General features: G+C 37.9%; 1 protein-coding gene across 7 annotated transcripts in view; it reads right to left on the reverse strand.

Moving 5' to 3' along the window:
* Positions 1-8,397: 8,397 nt before the first annotated feature.
* The window catches only part of DGKB (diacylglycerol kinase beta), a 749,649-nt gene continuing 744,243 nt past the window's right edge, over positions 8,398-13,803 (reverse strand). For 6 of the 7 annotated variants that reach the window (XM_036894568.2, XM_036894565.2, XM_036894560.2 and 3 more), the window contains one exon: positions 11,893-12,101. In XM_036894568.2, coding sequence (XP_036750463.1) covers positions 11,994-12,101 — 108 coding nt within the window. In that variant the 3' untranslated portion in view covers positions 11,893-11,993. Of the gene's footprint in view, positions 12,102-13,803 lie in introns of all 7 variants that reach the window. The other variant, XM_057504557.1, reaches the window with a different exon arrangement.

Genomic DNA, 13,803 nt, shown 5'->3' on the forward strand with positions numbered 1-13,803 from the left:
GAAACAATCCCATCTGGGTGCCTGAACGCCTGACATGGAGAGTGGCAAGACCAGAACCGGAAGTGCGAGATGCCGACCCCACTGATGCTGATCCTGCTACTGATCCTTCAGCAGGCGATAGCAGAACCCAGAGAACTATGGGGTCTGGTGAAGGCTTGGCCTCTACCACTCCCGGTGACTGAAACTGCACATACCTTTCCCGCCTTTTTCTCTACCAATAGTACACTTAATCTGCCAATCTGTCCAGAGAATTAGGCAAGATGTTATCCACCAATTGGTCCAGTGAGTTTGACGTGCTCACCACTCAGTTACGGCTAGAAATATTGAACATTAGTTCCCAAAAGGTAGAGGCGCTGTCTGTAGCTCAGTTTGCTGAAGCCGTGCTAAATGCCACCAAAGCCTGGTCAGGCATGGGTGTTATGGGCATATTACTCCTTGTAGGTCTTCTCCTACTTGGGAGAAAAGTCTGTTCCATGCAACGGCAACATCGGGAAGTGCGGATGGCTCTGGTGCAGGCCATGGCAGCTATAGAGGAAGGCATCTCCCCTAGGGTGTGGCTCAATATGTTGGACCAGTAGTCAAAGACGGGTAAGATCAGGAGGTACGCATACCAACCTAAGACAGGGTGCAGACCTTAGCTGTCTGTTGCCCTATGACGGGTAAGGATGCTGTGCCTCCCTGACAACTTAAGACAGGCATGGTCCCCGAGCCTCATTGTGTTAAAAAACAAAAAAGGGGGAGATGTAGGGGCCGGCCTACAGCCGAGGCTGAGTCCCACTATGGCTGAACACTGCCCTTCCACTGTAGCTGACCAATGCCCTAAGATGGCGCCCGCTTCCTGGGCGCCACCCTGCCTGGTTTGGTGGCATTAGCATAAGGAAGTTGCTCCTATAGGCTTGCCCCATGCTTCCACGCTCGTGCTCAACTCATGCAGAAGGCATGCTACCAATCAGCTTAAAGGTCACGCATGATCTTGATCACCATAGGCCAGCTTCCTTTATATAAGGCATAAGCAGGAAAGAGAAGGACTCTCTCTCTCCTCTCATTCTTCCTCTCACTCGCTCCCTCCGGCTGTTGCTTCTTCTCACTCACCTTCTCCCAACCTTCCGAGCAACAATAAAGAACTGAAGGGAACCAGGTCTGTGTACATATCGCTGTCATCACCGCCACAAGGAGCGAACGCGATACCATCCCTGTTGCCAAGGACTGAGAGTTTTGGACAACTGCTGCTCTTTTTCTAAACACCAATCAGAATTGTATTGAGTTTTTGCCTCATTTGCATAACTTATGTGCCATTCAGAATTATACTTACTGGTCACACAGCTAAAAACTAGGAATTGAGTACAGGCTTGACTCTCTACGATGAACTTCACTCCTTACTGCCCACATGCCCCTTAAGGTAGCATAGATTGTAATCTGTCAGAGAGTCTCTTCTTGGATTCACACATTTACCCAATACGTGGGGAAAAAATAAATTATGCAAAAACTAATACAAATCTATGTGAATGTTTAAGGCAGAACAATTATTAAAGTGAGACTTCAGGTTTGCAGTAGGTCACCTAAATATTCCAAGCTCCTTGGGTTTGTGCAATCATGGCTTTGGGAGATGCTGTGGGGAAAGCACTGCCTCACATTCAGTTTATTTTTTTAACACCGTCTTGGCCTCTTTAGGTGTTTGATTTCCAATCTTCCTTCAACCTTTGATATAAGGTCTCTTTGAAAGAGCAATAGGCTTAGGTGGAACATTAATACTATCTTTCAGCTCAAACAAAACTCCCTCAAAAGAAGGCTACCTCGAAAGCAGAGCCTGAAACAGGACTTGGGTGTCTGTAGTTTATTTGAGAGATGATGCCAGGAAGTGAAAGTGAGAAATGGGGAAAAGTGAGACAGAGACACAAGACAAGCTAATAAAGGGTAAATTAATGAGTGGGCTACTTCTATGGGCAAGTGGGTCTCAGTTGCGCTGGGAATCCTCCAAGAAACAAAGCTGAGCATACATTTGAATTGTCAGACCTCAAAGAACAAGGGAGGCCGAGATACTTATGAGCAGAATCCTACCCTCACTTGGTTGATTCCTACCCTCACTTGGTTGATGGTTGAGCTGGAGGATATCACTCTGTTGCACTTCAGAGTTGAGCCTAGCTGTGCCCCAGCATGTTTACTCATTTGCAGAAGAGTTTTCTCAAGCAGAGAAATGGCCAGAGTGCAGGGACCTTTCCATAGTTGTGGGGAAACTCAGGTGGGATCTGGGGATGTGGCCCTCTTACAACTGTCTATGTTATGGAATTGCAAGTCAGTTTTTAAAAGCTTTCTGTGGACAATAACACTTCCTTCTATATTCTGATTTTTAAAGATTATTTTGTTTTTAAGCTATATCAACTGCAATATCAGGTGAATTCCCTTAAGGAGATGTTATTTTTAGGACTAGAATTTTGAAACTCTCCTTCAACATTGAAAATATATTATCATTATATCAATTCTCAAATATACTAATGACTAATGTTAAAGAAAAAATTATTCAATGACACTTATTAAAACAGGGTGTCAATTGAGAAAAGGAGGCAAAACTGAAAAAGAGCAAAGGTCTTTTATTTGGGTCTCAGAATTACAATTCGGGAACACAGATTCTGGAATAACCAAAAAAGTGTCCTGCTCATGTGAGGAAAGCAAGAGACTTTTATGAGAAAGAAAAAGGGTTACATGATTTACATAAAGAGAGAAAATAACTTAATTTGGTGCCAACCAGTTGAGCCACTTCTGATTACCCTCTGATCAGTTATATTGGTTGCTATTAAAAATATTCTTGGTATATACTCATGAACTATTCTGTCATCATAAAGTTTATATCAACAGTTTTATGGGAAAAATCCCAGTTCTGTTGGATTTTATGAGCAACTGCTTGTAAAAACAATTACTGATTCTAGCCGTGTTCAAGAGTTCATTAGTTCAAAAGGAAAATGGAATTTCCAAATGGAGTCTCTCACATCCAGAAGTTTTATACAATTCCACAAATGTAAGGAAGGCCTCATTCAAAGGGGAACTATCAGGATAGGGATATAGCCCACTAAAATGGAATTCTGCAGTAGGGGAGAGAGATTGGGCTCAACACCAAACACAGCATGGGCAAGTGGGAATTTATAGCTAAGAAGTGGGATAGGGGTTAGTGGATGGAAAATTAGTAAGAGGAACTATACCAGGTGAGGGAAGATTCTTGCTACAGGCAGGCCAAGGTAAACAGATATCACCTGGGAGATGGTGGAGGATGAGAAGCCTTATTAGATCCTGAGGGTAATCAGATACAGAGGATAGGAGATTCTGGCTAAATTGATTTAGCAGGATTCTTGTTAAAATGATGCCTACAAAGAAGTTCAAAAGTTGGACTGCTAATTGAAAAAGAGTTCAGGGGAACCCTAGTAAAGTCCAAAGAGAGTATTTGTCACTAAACCAGGACCAAAAAGACCACTTAATTGATTGATTTTCTCCCACATGTGTGGATGGCAATAGTGTCTCTAGCAGTTAGAAAAAACTCCCAATACTGAAAGCTCTGGAATAGGAAAAAGATTCATCTAAAGACATGCTAAATTTTCATCTGGCAACCTTCCTTTGACTCGGGAAATTCTGATCTATGAACAAGACAAGAGACCCAGAAAGTCTTTTACATTGTAAAACATTTGCAAAGTACTCTCATTTTCCCCTCCAAACACCTAGTAATTTACACATAAGCCAGTTTAAATTCATTAGCATTTGCCAAGCACACTCCTCTTCAAAAGCTTCAAACTGGGATAACAACCCAAATGCAAAAGTAGGTCTCTGACCCACCACACAGGGAAGGTTCATTAGCAGACTACTGCTCCAGGTGACACTGAACCTATGAAATGGATGTGCAGGAATATGTGGGACAGACAGAACATAAATAATTTAACTTGAGAGGAGTACTCTAAACCTTTCATTTACAGTCACCTTTTATTATTTTCTTATTCCTACAGACAAAAGTAGAAAGTGTCTTATGTGCCCCAAGAAGGGAAAACAAGCATCATTATACTGCAAACTTCCAAATAACTAAAACTAGGATTAAGTATATCATTTAAGAATTTGAGATCATTGTCTTCAGTGAATTAAGCTCATCACAACAGATGATTTTGTTTTTTCCCTTTTTTCTTGTTAGAGTGATACCAATCAAAACCGAATGAAATAGGAAATAAAATCTCTCTCTCTCTTCCCACCCACATCAATTTATCTATATAGGGTCCAAGGTGAAACATGTATAATATATTCTAACAAACCAAATGCTTTTAAGTGAGGATTAAGCAATTCAATTGTATTAAGGATTAAGCAAGAGAACTTTTATTCTATTTTTAAAAGCATCAATGTGTAGCAACAGGTCTGAACATGGATAATCTACTTTCCTACTTCCTTTGATTAGTTTCCTCTTACTGCTATAACAAATTACTGTTAATTTCATGGCTTAAAACAACACAAATTTATCTTACAGTGCTGCAGGTCAGAATGGGTCTCCCTCGGTTAAAATCACAGGGTTTTGTTCCTTCTAGAAGCTCGAGAGGAAAACCCATTTCCTTACCTTTTGTAGCTTAGAGGTCTGTGCATTCCTTGGCTTGTGATCTCCCTTCTGCCAACTTGGAGGGCAGTGGGGTAGCGCCTTTACATCTCTCTGACTCTGACTTCCTCCAATGCTTCCCTCTGCACTTTAAAAGACGCTTGAGATTACATTGGCACCACCTGGTAAGCCAGGACACTCCCTTTATTTTAGCTGATTAACAGTCTTAGTTCTATCTGTAACTTTAATTCCCTGTTGCCATGTAACATATTCACAAATTCCAAAGACCAGGGTGTGGGCATCTTTTCAGGGCTATTATTCTGCCTACCATCTCCTCAGCATTTCTTGGGGAACAGAAGACAGCTGTGCACTATTGCCAGCTCTGTGAGGCACACAGACCCCTGCAGTGGCTCGGCGGACACTGCCTTCCGAATCAGCTGAACACTATATTGCTATTGTCACGGTAATACCGGAAAGGCTGGCAAGGTCCAATCATGAAAGACTTTGTCCGCCTGAGGATTCCGGACTTCTATTATGGAAAAAATGTTGATCCCAGAAGGGTATCCGCTGTTCCTGGGAAAACAGAGTGGGATTGTAGGGAGATGAGTGGGAACACCAGGGCTTTCCTGTTGCTGTCACTGTCACCACTACATTTCCATCATGGCGAACAATTATGGTTTCAATGTTTGCTAATGGAAAATAATTCTGAAAATTATCTCTACTTAATCTTCATAACAACCCTGAAATAGGTCTTATGTTTCTGTTTCGCAGATGAGAAACCTGAGGTTGAGAGAGATTATGTAGCTTATCCCCAAAACATACTCTGTAACAAGCACAGTTAGGTTTAAAGTTTACACCTTTGTCCCCAGAATCTTCTTACAGCTTCTTGAAGGCAGACTTACTGGACATTTTCAAGCTGAATCGTCCACGTATCTTACCTGCATGGTCCCATTCCAGCACTGGATGAATACTAGGAGGTGGCAGCCACCTGCCCAGTCTCAGAGCACTGCCGCTCTCAGGGGGCCACACCACCAGGACTCCAGACAACACCCTGGGGAGCCTGCTGGAGCATCTGCACCCATCTTGACCTCAAGTAGAAGTAACCCAAGGAGATGCAGCTCCGTTCCATGCTTGGTGACCATTTTTCCTGGGGCCTCCTGGCCTTGTAGCGTCCTCCCGAATGAGCTAGACCATGACACGTGAGGATAAAGGGCTAGAATACTCAGAAACACCACCTGGAAAAGGGAATTTGGAGGAATTACTGTTGGCACATTACCAACAAGAGTTGGGAAGCCAAAATAAATCGCTAAAGTACTTTTTAAAAAACTCATTAAACCATCCTAGAGAAAAGACTAAGTTATCTACCTATTCATTCTGTAGAAAAATATTCCAAAACTATTGCCTCCAAAGAAAGAACCAAAGAGGTTGTAGCCAACAAATGTACAGAAAAAATATGGAAGTGGGACAAGAAATTCTTTCTAAATTGTTTTATAACATCATCTTAGTTTTCTGATGCGATATCACTGAACTGTATGAGCTGCAGAACCCAGAAAACCTGGATCCACCCCCAACTACAACTATAATTTAGGTAGGAATTTATGAAGATGTGAACAAAGATAATAGGGATGATGAGTAGAGAATGGATTGATAAATACTAAAATGGTGGAGTGGATGGGACTGATAGGGGTGTTAATTGAGAAGGGATGGTTGAGCCTTTTCCTAGGATTCTGACTTGAGAGACCAGATGGGTACTGGTGCAATTCACTGAAAACATTTTATAGGAGGTGGAGCAGGTTGGTATTGAGAGGCAAGGTGAGTTTTGTTTTGTAGACTTTTATTTTGGAGAATGTGCGGCATTCAAGTAAGGATGTAGAAACAGGCAGCAAAAACACAGGCTGAGTTCAAAAAGGCTTGATTTAGGGATATAGACCTGGAAGTGTGAGGTGTACAGGTATATTTCAAACCATGGATATGGGTGATGTTTATCCAGCAAATGTAGGAAAGGTGTTCAAAGAATCAAATAGGCATGGGGAAAACAAGGAAAAAAGCACTATTTAACTGAAAGGTAGAGAAAGAAAAGCTAATGAGCCAGGGCTAAAATTCAAAATATTCAATACCTATATAAAAGTATAAATGGATCCATTAATCAAAAGTATTTAAAAACACTTTTTAACTTTCCAAAGAAAGTATCTAGTATCTGTTTTCCAAAGAAAATATCCATATATCTATCATCTACCTGTGTCTATCTATCCATCTATCATCATCTATCATCTGTCTATTCTTCAAATGATATACAATTTACTGCAAATAATCTACCAAATTATTCTGATGGTTTTCAGATCCCTTGTGGAGTTTTAAAAGTTGCTGGTGTGACCTTTCACTTGATGTAGTTATTGCTGGCTGAATGACACTTGTCTCTGAGCTGTGTGTTGACATAGGAACACTAAACTCCAAAAACCTCCCCACAAATCTGTAGTCATGAGGTGACCTTGAATTTCACTCATCTGCTCTTGGTATCAGTGGCACTGTTCATGGGCTTGAATCATCTTGGGGCTTCTGCTGTAATAACAACAACTGCATGAATTTTTTTCTATTTATACTATGATATTTTCATTTATTTAATGTTTCTGTTATTAATTAAGTCACGAATAGTTTATCATCATGTCATATTGAACAAGTGTGAACCTAGTCCTTCAAGCCAGGTGAAAAGCAGTATAGCATGGTGATTATGAGATAGGGATCTGTTGTGTACCTGAATTCCATTCTTGACTATCACTAATGTTTTAAGTAACATCTCTGTGCTGCAATTTTGTAATGGGTAAAAAGGGATGTTGATAATTATAGAACTCAAATGAGTTCATTTGTGTAGAATCATGCACAGAACATAGCAAACACTATATAAGCATTAATTCCTGCTTTTATTAATAAAACTAACACTGTTAGTGCCTGTGATGGCTAAGGTTTTTGAGAGTTTTAAACTTGTCCACTTAAATGGAGTAGTAATTCATAGGGAGAGTGAAAGGTAGGGAGTATAGACACCATTATTTTCATACTGCCCATCATCCATTCTATCCTCTGCAGCCACCTTCCCATTGCTTGTTGTCTATGTGGTATAAATACAGGCAAGAAGCTATGAATGTCTCCCATTAATGACCACACACCTATATTTTCCAGCCTCTCTCCTTCTTTCTCACAGCCAAAGCTCCATGTCCATGGATTCTTCATTTTCCACCATAACCTTTGGACTCTAGGGAAGTGCTAGCTGGCAGGTGAGGTCTACTGATCCCTCTGCTGGTATCTGGCCAGACGCAACGAGGGTAGGTGCAGTATGAGAGCCACAGAGGTAGAGGACAGGCAGGTGGATGCTAGCTTTACTTGCAGTGCGTCCCCCCTAGGGCTGGCCAAGCCTGGGTGGATGGTATAGGAGAAACAAGGGGAGTTCACTGGAGTCCCTGTGACTGGGTGACTGGGGGAAGGGGAGGAATGTTAAAGGCAGTGCTTCCTACAGGAGACTTTTAGAATTTGACAGGCATGAGCACCAATCAACCTTTAGAGGCCCTGAGGGTCTCTGAAAAGAGTCCTTCCACTTAAACATCGCAACATACTGGAAAAATGTTCATAGCAGCAACCTGGGGCCAAAGCACCACACAGTAGAATGGTTCAATTCTTAATGACACAGAATTCAGTCCCCAAATACCCAGATGCTTTCCTCCCTGGAAAGACAGACTGGCTAGCTTGGTAGCCCCAGTGAATACTCATCAGGGTAGACTGACCATCAACTGCTTCAAGAGTTTATTTATAGACATAATATGGCCAAAATGGCAGTAAGGAATCACACAATGAGTGGTTAACATTTTTATTTCAAAAAGCAGGATATTGTATATAACACTTTCTGAGAAAATAATTAAGATACTGTAATTAAGTGATTTCTATGCTTTTCAACACAAAAAGGAAGTACAGAATCCTTGAAATGTTAGTTTATTTGAACTTCATAGAATGAAATTTAATTGGGTGATTTAAGGGGTGATTTCTGCCTTTCATAAAATAAAAGCTCTTTTGCAGGTTTTTGTTTATTTAAATTTTATATCCTCAACATCTTTTACATGGGTTTAGTTTTTTAATTTAGAAAACATGTATTGTATTTAAATAATGCTTTGGGGACTACGTGTGCCATGAAAGGTACAGATTCCTTTTTATAACCAATAAACAACTTTGACACAAAAAGTGGTGGAGCCATTTAAAAGTTCCATCTTATTCAAGTAGAATAAAGTTTGATATTCAAAACAGATTCTTTCTTGAAAATTAAAATAGCTTCCCATCCTCCTAAAAATAAAGGAAAAAAAGAACAAAATGCAGAAACATATATGTTATTCATTAATTCCCACTGAATTAAAATTTTTGCCTGCCATGGACTAAACATCAGAGCCTTTTGATTTATTCTGGCTATAATCATATAACCTATTTAAAAATGAAAAGTTTTTAAAAATTTTCTTATCTTCACAAGGTATCTCCTTTGTCCACAATTTATAGACCAGTGATTTTTGCATCAAGTACATATAGTATGCAGATGTAAGTGATAAGATACATATATGTCCTTTAAAGTTTCTGGTCCTACACAGACACTTCGAGTCCTATTAGAAACATGGATATCCAGATTTATTCTGGAATCTCTCTCTGTTCATCAAGCAGTGCATTGCAATGTTTAGCAAATTGCTTATCTCTTTTCCCCTTTTCCTTGGACCCCTGCAAACCCAGTACTGATTTTTACTTATGAGCTTCATCCACTTGTAACTTTATAATACTGTGTCTACTATATTTAAAAGATGTTGACTCAACTCACTCAACCACACACATATAAAAAACTTTCCATTTTGTAAAGCTAACATTCATTATTAAGTATTTTAATATACCATAGAACTTTCAGTTTAGAATTTTACTTATAATATGTATTTTTCACTTAAAGCTATCATAAAAATGGGGACAATATCTTCTCTGATTCCAAAACCATCAAAGGAGGTTTTTAAAAGTACCTCTCTAAACCCCAGGGGTTTAGCGAATGAGTTGGGGAAAATAATATTTGATTCCAATCTTAATATACCAATATATCCCTCTGACTGAAAAAATGTGAGTGACGATATTAGCACTCATATAGTTATATAGCACACTGAAGTAAAGCTGCATTCTATCATGTCAATTATTAAAGTCTTATAGGCAAGTTGCTTGATTTATCTCATCTCACTGTCTATTCAACAGCTTTCCACCGTACCAGTTGTTAAGAAAGATTCACAAAATGTTGCTGCCTTCAGACTATATACTATAAAAGGTAGATGAGAAATAATTATATGTTGTACCGAACATAAAAAATGTGTGGCTTCAGAATATGTTTTTGACATAGAGTCTGCCTGCCCATTGTAGAAAATTTTGTCAATTTATGTGAAAATATTTATTACCTGTAACCATAGATACACAAAATCAATGTGTGTGTTATGTAACATTATGTCAGTAATGCATTTGTTACTGTTTTGAGAATTCTTTCGGTCTAGATTACTCTCTGCCAAATAACTTTTTAAAATTATACTAGGGCAAGTGATTGCTATGCTGCATTTGCAATTGTAATGATAATTTTCCTGGGAATACTAAATTATGCCTTAATTTTATTCAAAAGCTTTTATTTTCAAAGCAATTAAACTTATTGTTGATTGATATTTACCATCCAATGTTCCTAGAACACTACAAGAATATGCTTTATACATAATCTTCCATTATAGCGCATTGCTTGAGAGTAGCTATTTGATATAACAGCATTCAGTTGAGTTTTCAAACCAAAGAACAAAAATTACAGCAATTTCACTTGAAATCCATAAATCCATGCACAGGATTGTATTCAACAGAATCACTAAATGCTATTTGTTATTCAAAGATGAATGAATCAACAGAAAAAAAGACTGATAAATCATTAGTACTTTAATGCAGAATGGAGAGAGAAACTAATAAATCATGCACTTCAAGCACTTGTTCTCCTTATGGCATGTTTGAAAACATAAAACATGCAAGGATGAAATGCAGGTCAATATGAATGAACAATACCAAAACTGCTCAGAATAGCATTTCATTTTGTATCATAAGCTTAATGAAACACTAAGAAAAGTACTATTCCATAATTTCTTTAAACAATCAGAGAATCTAACCATGCCATGAGCACCTTAAATAATGATCTTGGCCATTATTTCCAAATAAATACTTAAAGTGTTATATAGATGGGAGAGGAGCACATGGGGTGGGCGGTCACCGCATGCATGATTTGTTTCGATGAGCTCAACATTATTATAGGTATCAATTTATACTAGAAAGAAACTGACAAAATAATTTACTTTCTCAAGAGTACTTAACTGATTCATTAAAAAATTACAGACACCTATATTTATAAATGACCAAAAAAAGCAAGACATGAGGCTATTGAGCTTTGATTGTGTTGTATGGTTGATCTGTGAAAGGTGAGAATTTTAATTGTAATTAATGGGCAATTCACTCTCTTCTAGAGTTTTAGTCATCACAAATTATTCATAAGAATGATAAATTTTCTCTACAATACTAGTTATATATCAACCCATTTCCCTCAAGCATCTTTTTGTGAATCTTTGGTGGGAAACGTGTCTATTAGGCACATAGTTTAAAATGGCTATTTGGTTACTGGTGTGGTTATAAATTTTCTCTTAGATTCACATGCACAAAGGAATAAGCCTTGTCACATTACTGCACTTCACTGCCAAGTAACACGTTTTCACTAATTTCTGTAATTAAAAAAGACTCAAAACAAAACCACTTTCTATTTTTCAGCACTAGAAAACTTTATACCTGGTATTTTAAATTCCACTCAGAAGCATTAAGATATCAAAGAAAAACTATGTAGATACAGCAAGATATCATAGACAACTATTTAATGAAATCTTCAATTAAAAGTTTCTCTTCAGGTCATAGGTCAAAGATCATTGACACATTGTTGAATTCTAAAAGGGAAAGTATAGTGTTCTGTGAATGTGATCACTGTAGCATTAGTGCTTATTCATAACTGGAACCACCCTGAGACTCACAATTCTCATGGCATTTCCTTCTTCATGTTTCACAGGTTTTTCTCACAGGTTAGTAAATGAAAACTGGGGAGGTATGTGTGGGAGACATAAAAATCTATGGGAATGCATGCAACAAAAATATGCAGTATCACTTCATGTACACTGCCTTCTTCATGCAAAGATGCCTATAAAAACTGAGACAATAAATATCCTAATAGCTGAATTTTACATTAGCCGAGTAACAAAAATTGTTAAACCAATTCCATTTCGCACGAGCAGCAGACTTGACATGGTTCAAAGATGTCCACCATAAGTGTTCCATGGCCCAATTATGCTAATTAGATCTCTAAGGATGAAATGGTAAAGGATTATTCCTTGCTTCGGTTTCTTGTTCTTTTGACGAGGGAGCAGAACAACCCGGTTTTTGGAGGAGGGCCCATCAGTATTGGGGCTTGGTTCTTGTGTGTTATTTTTATCTAGGGGGAAAAAAAAGAGAAAGCGAGTAGAGTAATCTCTAGATATAATACCGACTTCTGAGAATTTCTGTTAAGGTTAATATTCCATGAGTTACTGAAACCCTAAGTATAAAATGTGGTTTCAGGGTCTCTATTATTTCAAAGATGTTTTAAAATGAGATAAAGAATTGCTTTTAAATCATATATCAATGACCAGAGTATTAATAAAAAATAAAAAATAAAATCATATTTTAAATATCATGTTACCTCTAAGGTCACTTGTAATAACACTCCAAGGTGCCTTGTTAGGCTACACGACTTTCTAGTATAACTGACTGACCACTTGAGACAGGAGAGGATGTACCATTACAGTATTCAAAATTCCATTTATAGCCCAACATCAAGATGTACTTGGTGTCAAGGCAAGCCTTATTTATCTTGCTAATCAGATTGTTTCTCTCATTCATCATACAGAACTGCAAGTTTCAATTTCAAAACAATCAAAAGGAATGAAAGTCAAAAGTTAACGCGCACAAAAGGTTAGAAATGATGAACTAGCTTTCTAATTTGTTAATTAATTGGTAATCGAATAGGATCAAATATTGAAAAGCCTGCTTAAAACACTTTGAGAGACTTCTAAAGCTACTCGTTTTGATTTCTTTGATATAAAACTACGAATCACCTTAAATGAGACAACCTTAAAGTAGATTATATCTGCAATTTTCTCTAATTCAAGTCTAAATTAGAGAAGACATTTTATGAATATATGCTATGCTCAAAGCTAATTGAAAGCAATTATCAAAGTGGCATTTGTCTGTGACTTTAAGATACATTGTAAGATAATAAATGATTCTCATTATGTAATAAAAAGGTCACATCTTGCCTTTGGGCTAGTGATACTAAGAGTTTTTCTAAAGCAATCTGAGACATTTTTAGAGAACTGCAACTAAGACAAGAGCCATCGCCTCTTAAATATCAGTTGTCAGCTGCACAGCACCCACGTCGGAGATGAGTATTTCTTTCAAAAAGAAACACTACCTCATTAAAAGCTGCAAAAATATATCTCTTAAAGTGCATACCTGACATTTTCAAGTTAAAATGAATATCCTTCACTTGTCATTCACTAATAGCAATAAAACAAAACAAAAAAATGTGTATCACATGGACAAGATCATTAAAACTGGTACCAGGGCTTTTGGGAAATGGAGATTTACTTCACAGTCTAGAAATATAGAAGTATGTCAAAAACCTGGAAAAGGTTTTTATTTAACTCTGTAGGAATCAGGTTATTCTGAGAAAATTCAGTGTCTTCTCTGTTGCAAAGATAAATTGCACCTGTAAAGGCCACTCGGCTAAACCAGCCCAAAACTCTCTGGATATATGATTTCATTTTATTTTAGTTATCTTATGAACTGAGGAATTGATAGCCAGATAGTAAGATGCCATGATGCACCTATCTATACAGGCTGAAAAAGATCTCTATTACATATTCTCTCTTAATAATTCATCTTTAGATTACACTGTGCTTTATGCCATGGATTTTTAAACTCCTCAGAGTCCTACCTTTGTACAGTATCTAATACAGCATCATTCATTCATGTTTTCATTTCACAAAATTTACTGAGTCCCTAGTGTGCTTCAGACACTGTACCAGGAACTTTTAATAGGCAATGCATGATCTCTGCTCCTAAGAAATTGTAGTTAAGTAAGAGTAATTTAATAA

The sequence above is a fragment of the Manis pentadactyla genome, chromosome 7 (genome assembly GCF_030020395.1).
Source record: "Manis pentadactyla isolate mManPen7 chromosome 7, mManPen7.hap1, whole genome shotgun sequence".
Taxonomy (NCBI): domain Eukaryota; kingdom Metazoa; phylum Chordata; class Mammalia; order Pholidota; family Manidae; genus Manis; species Manis pentadactyla.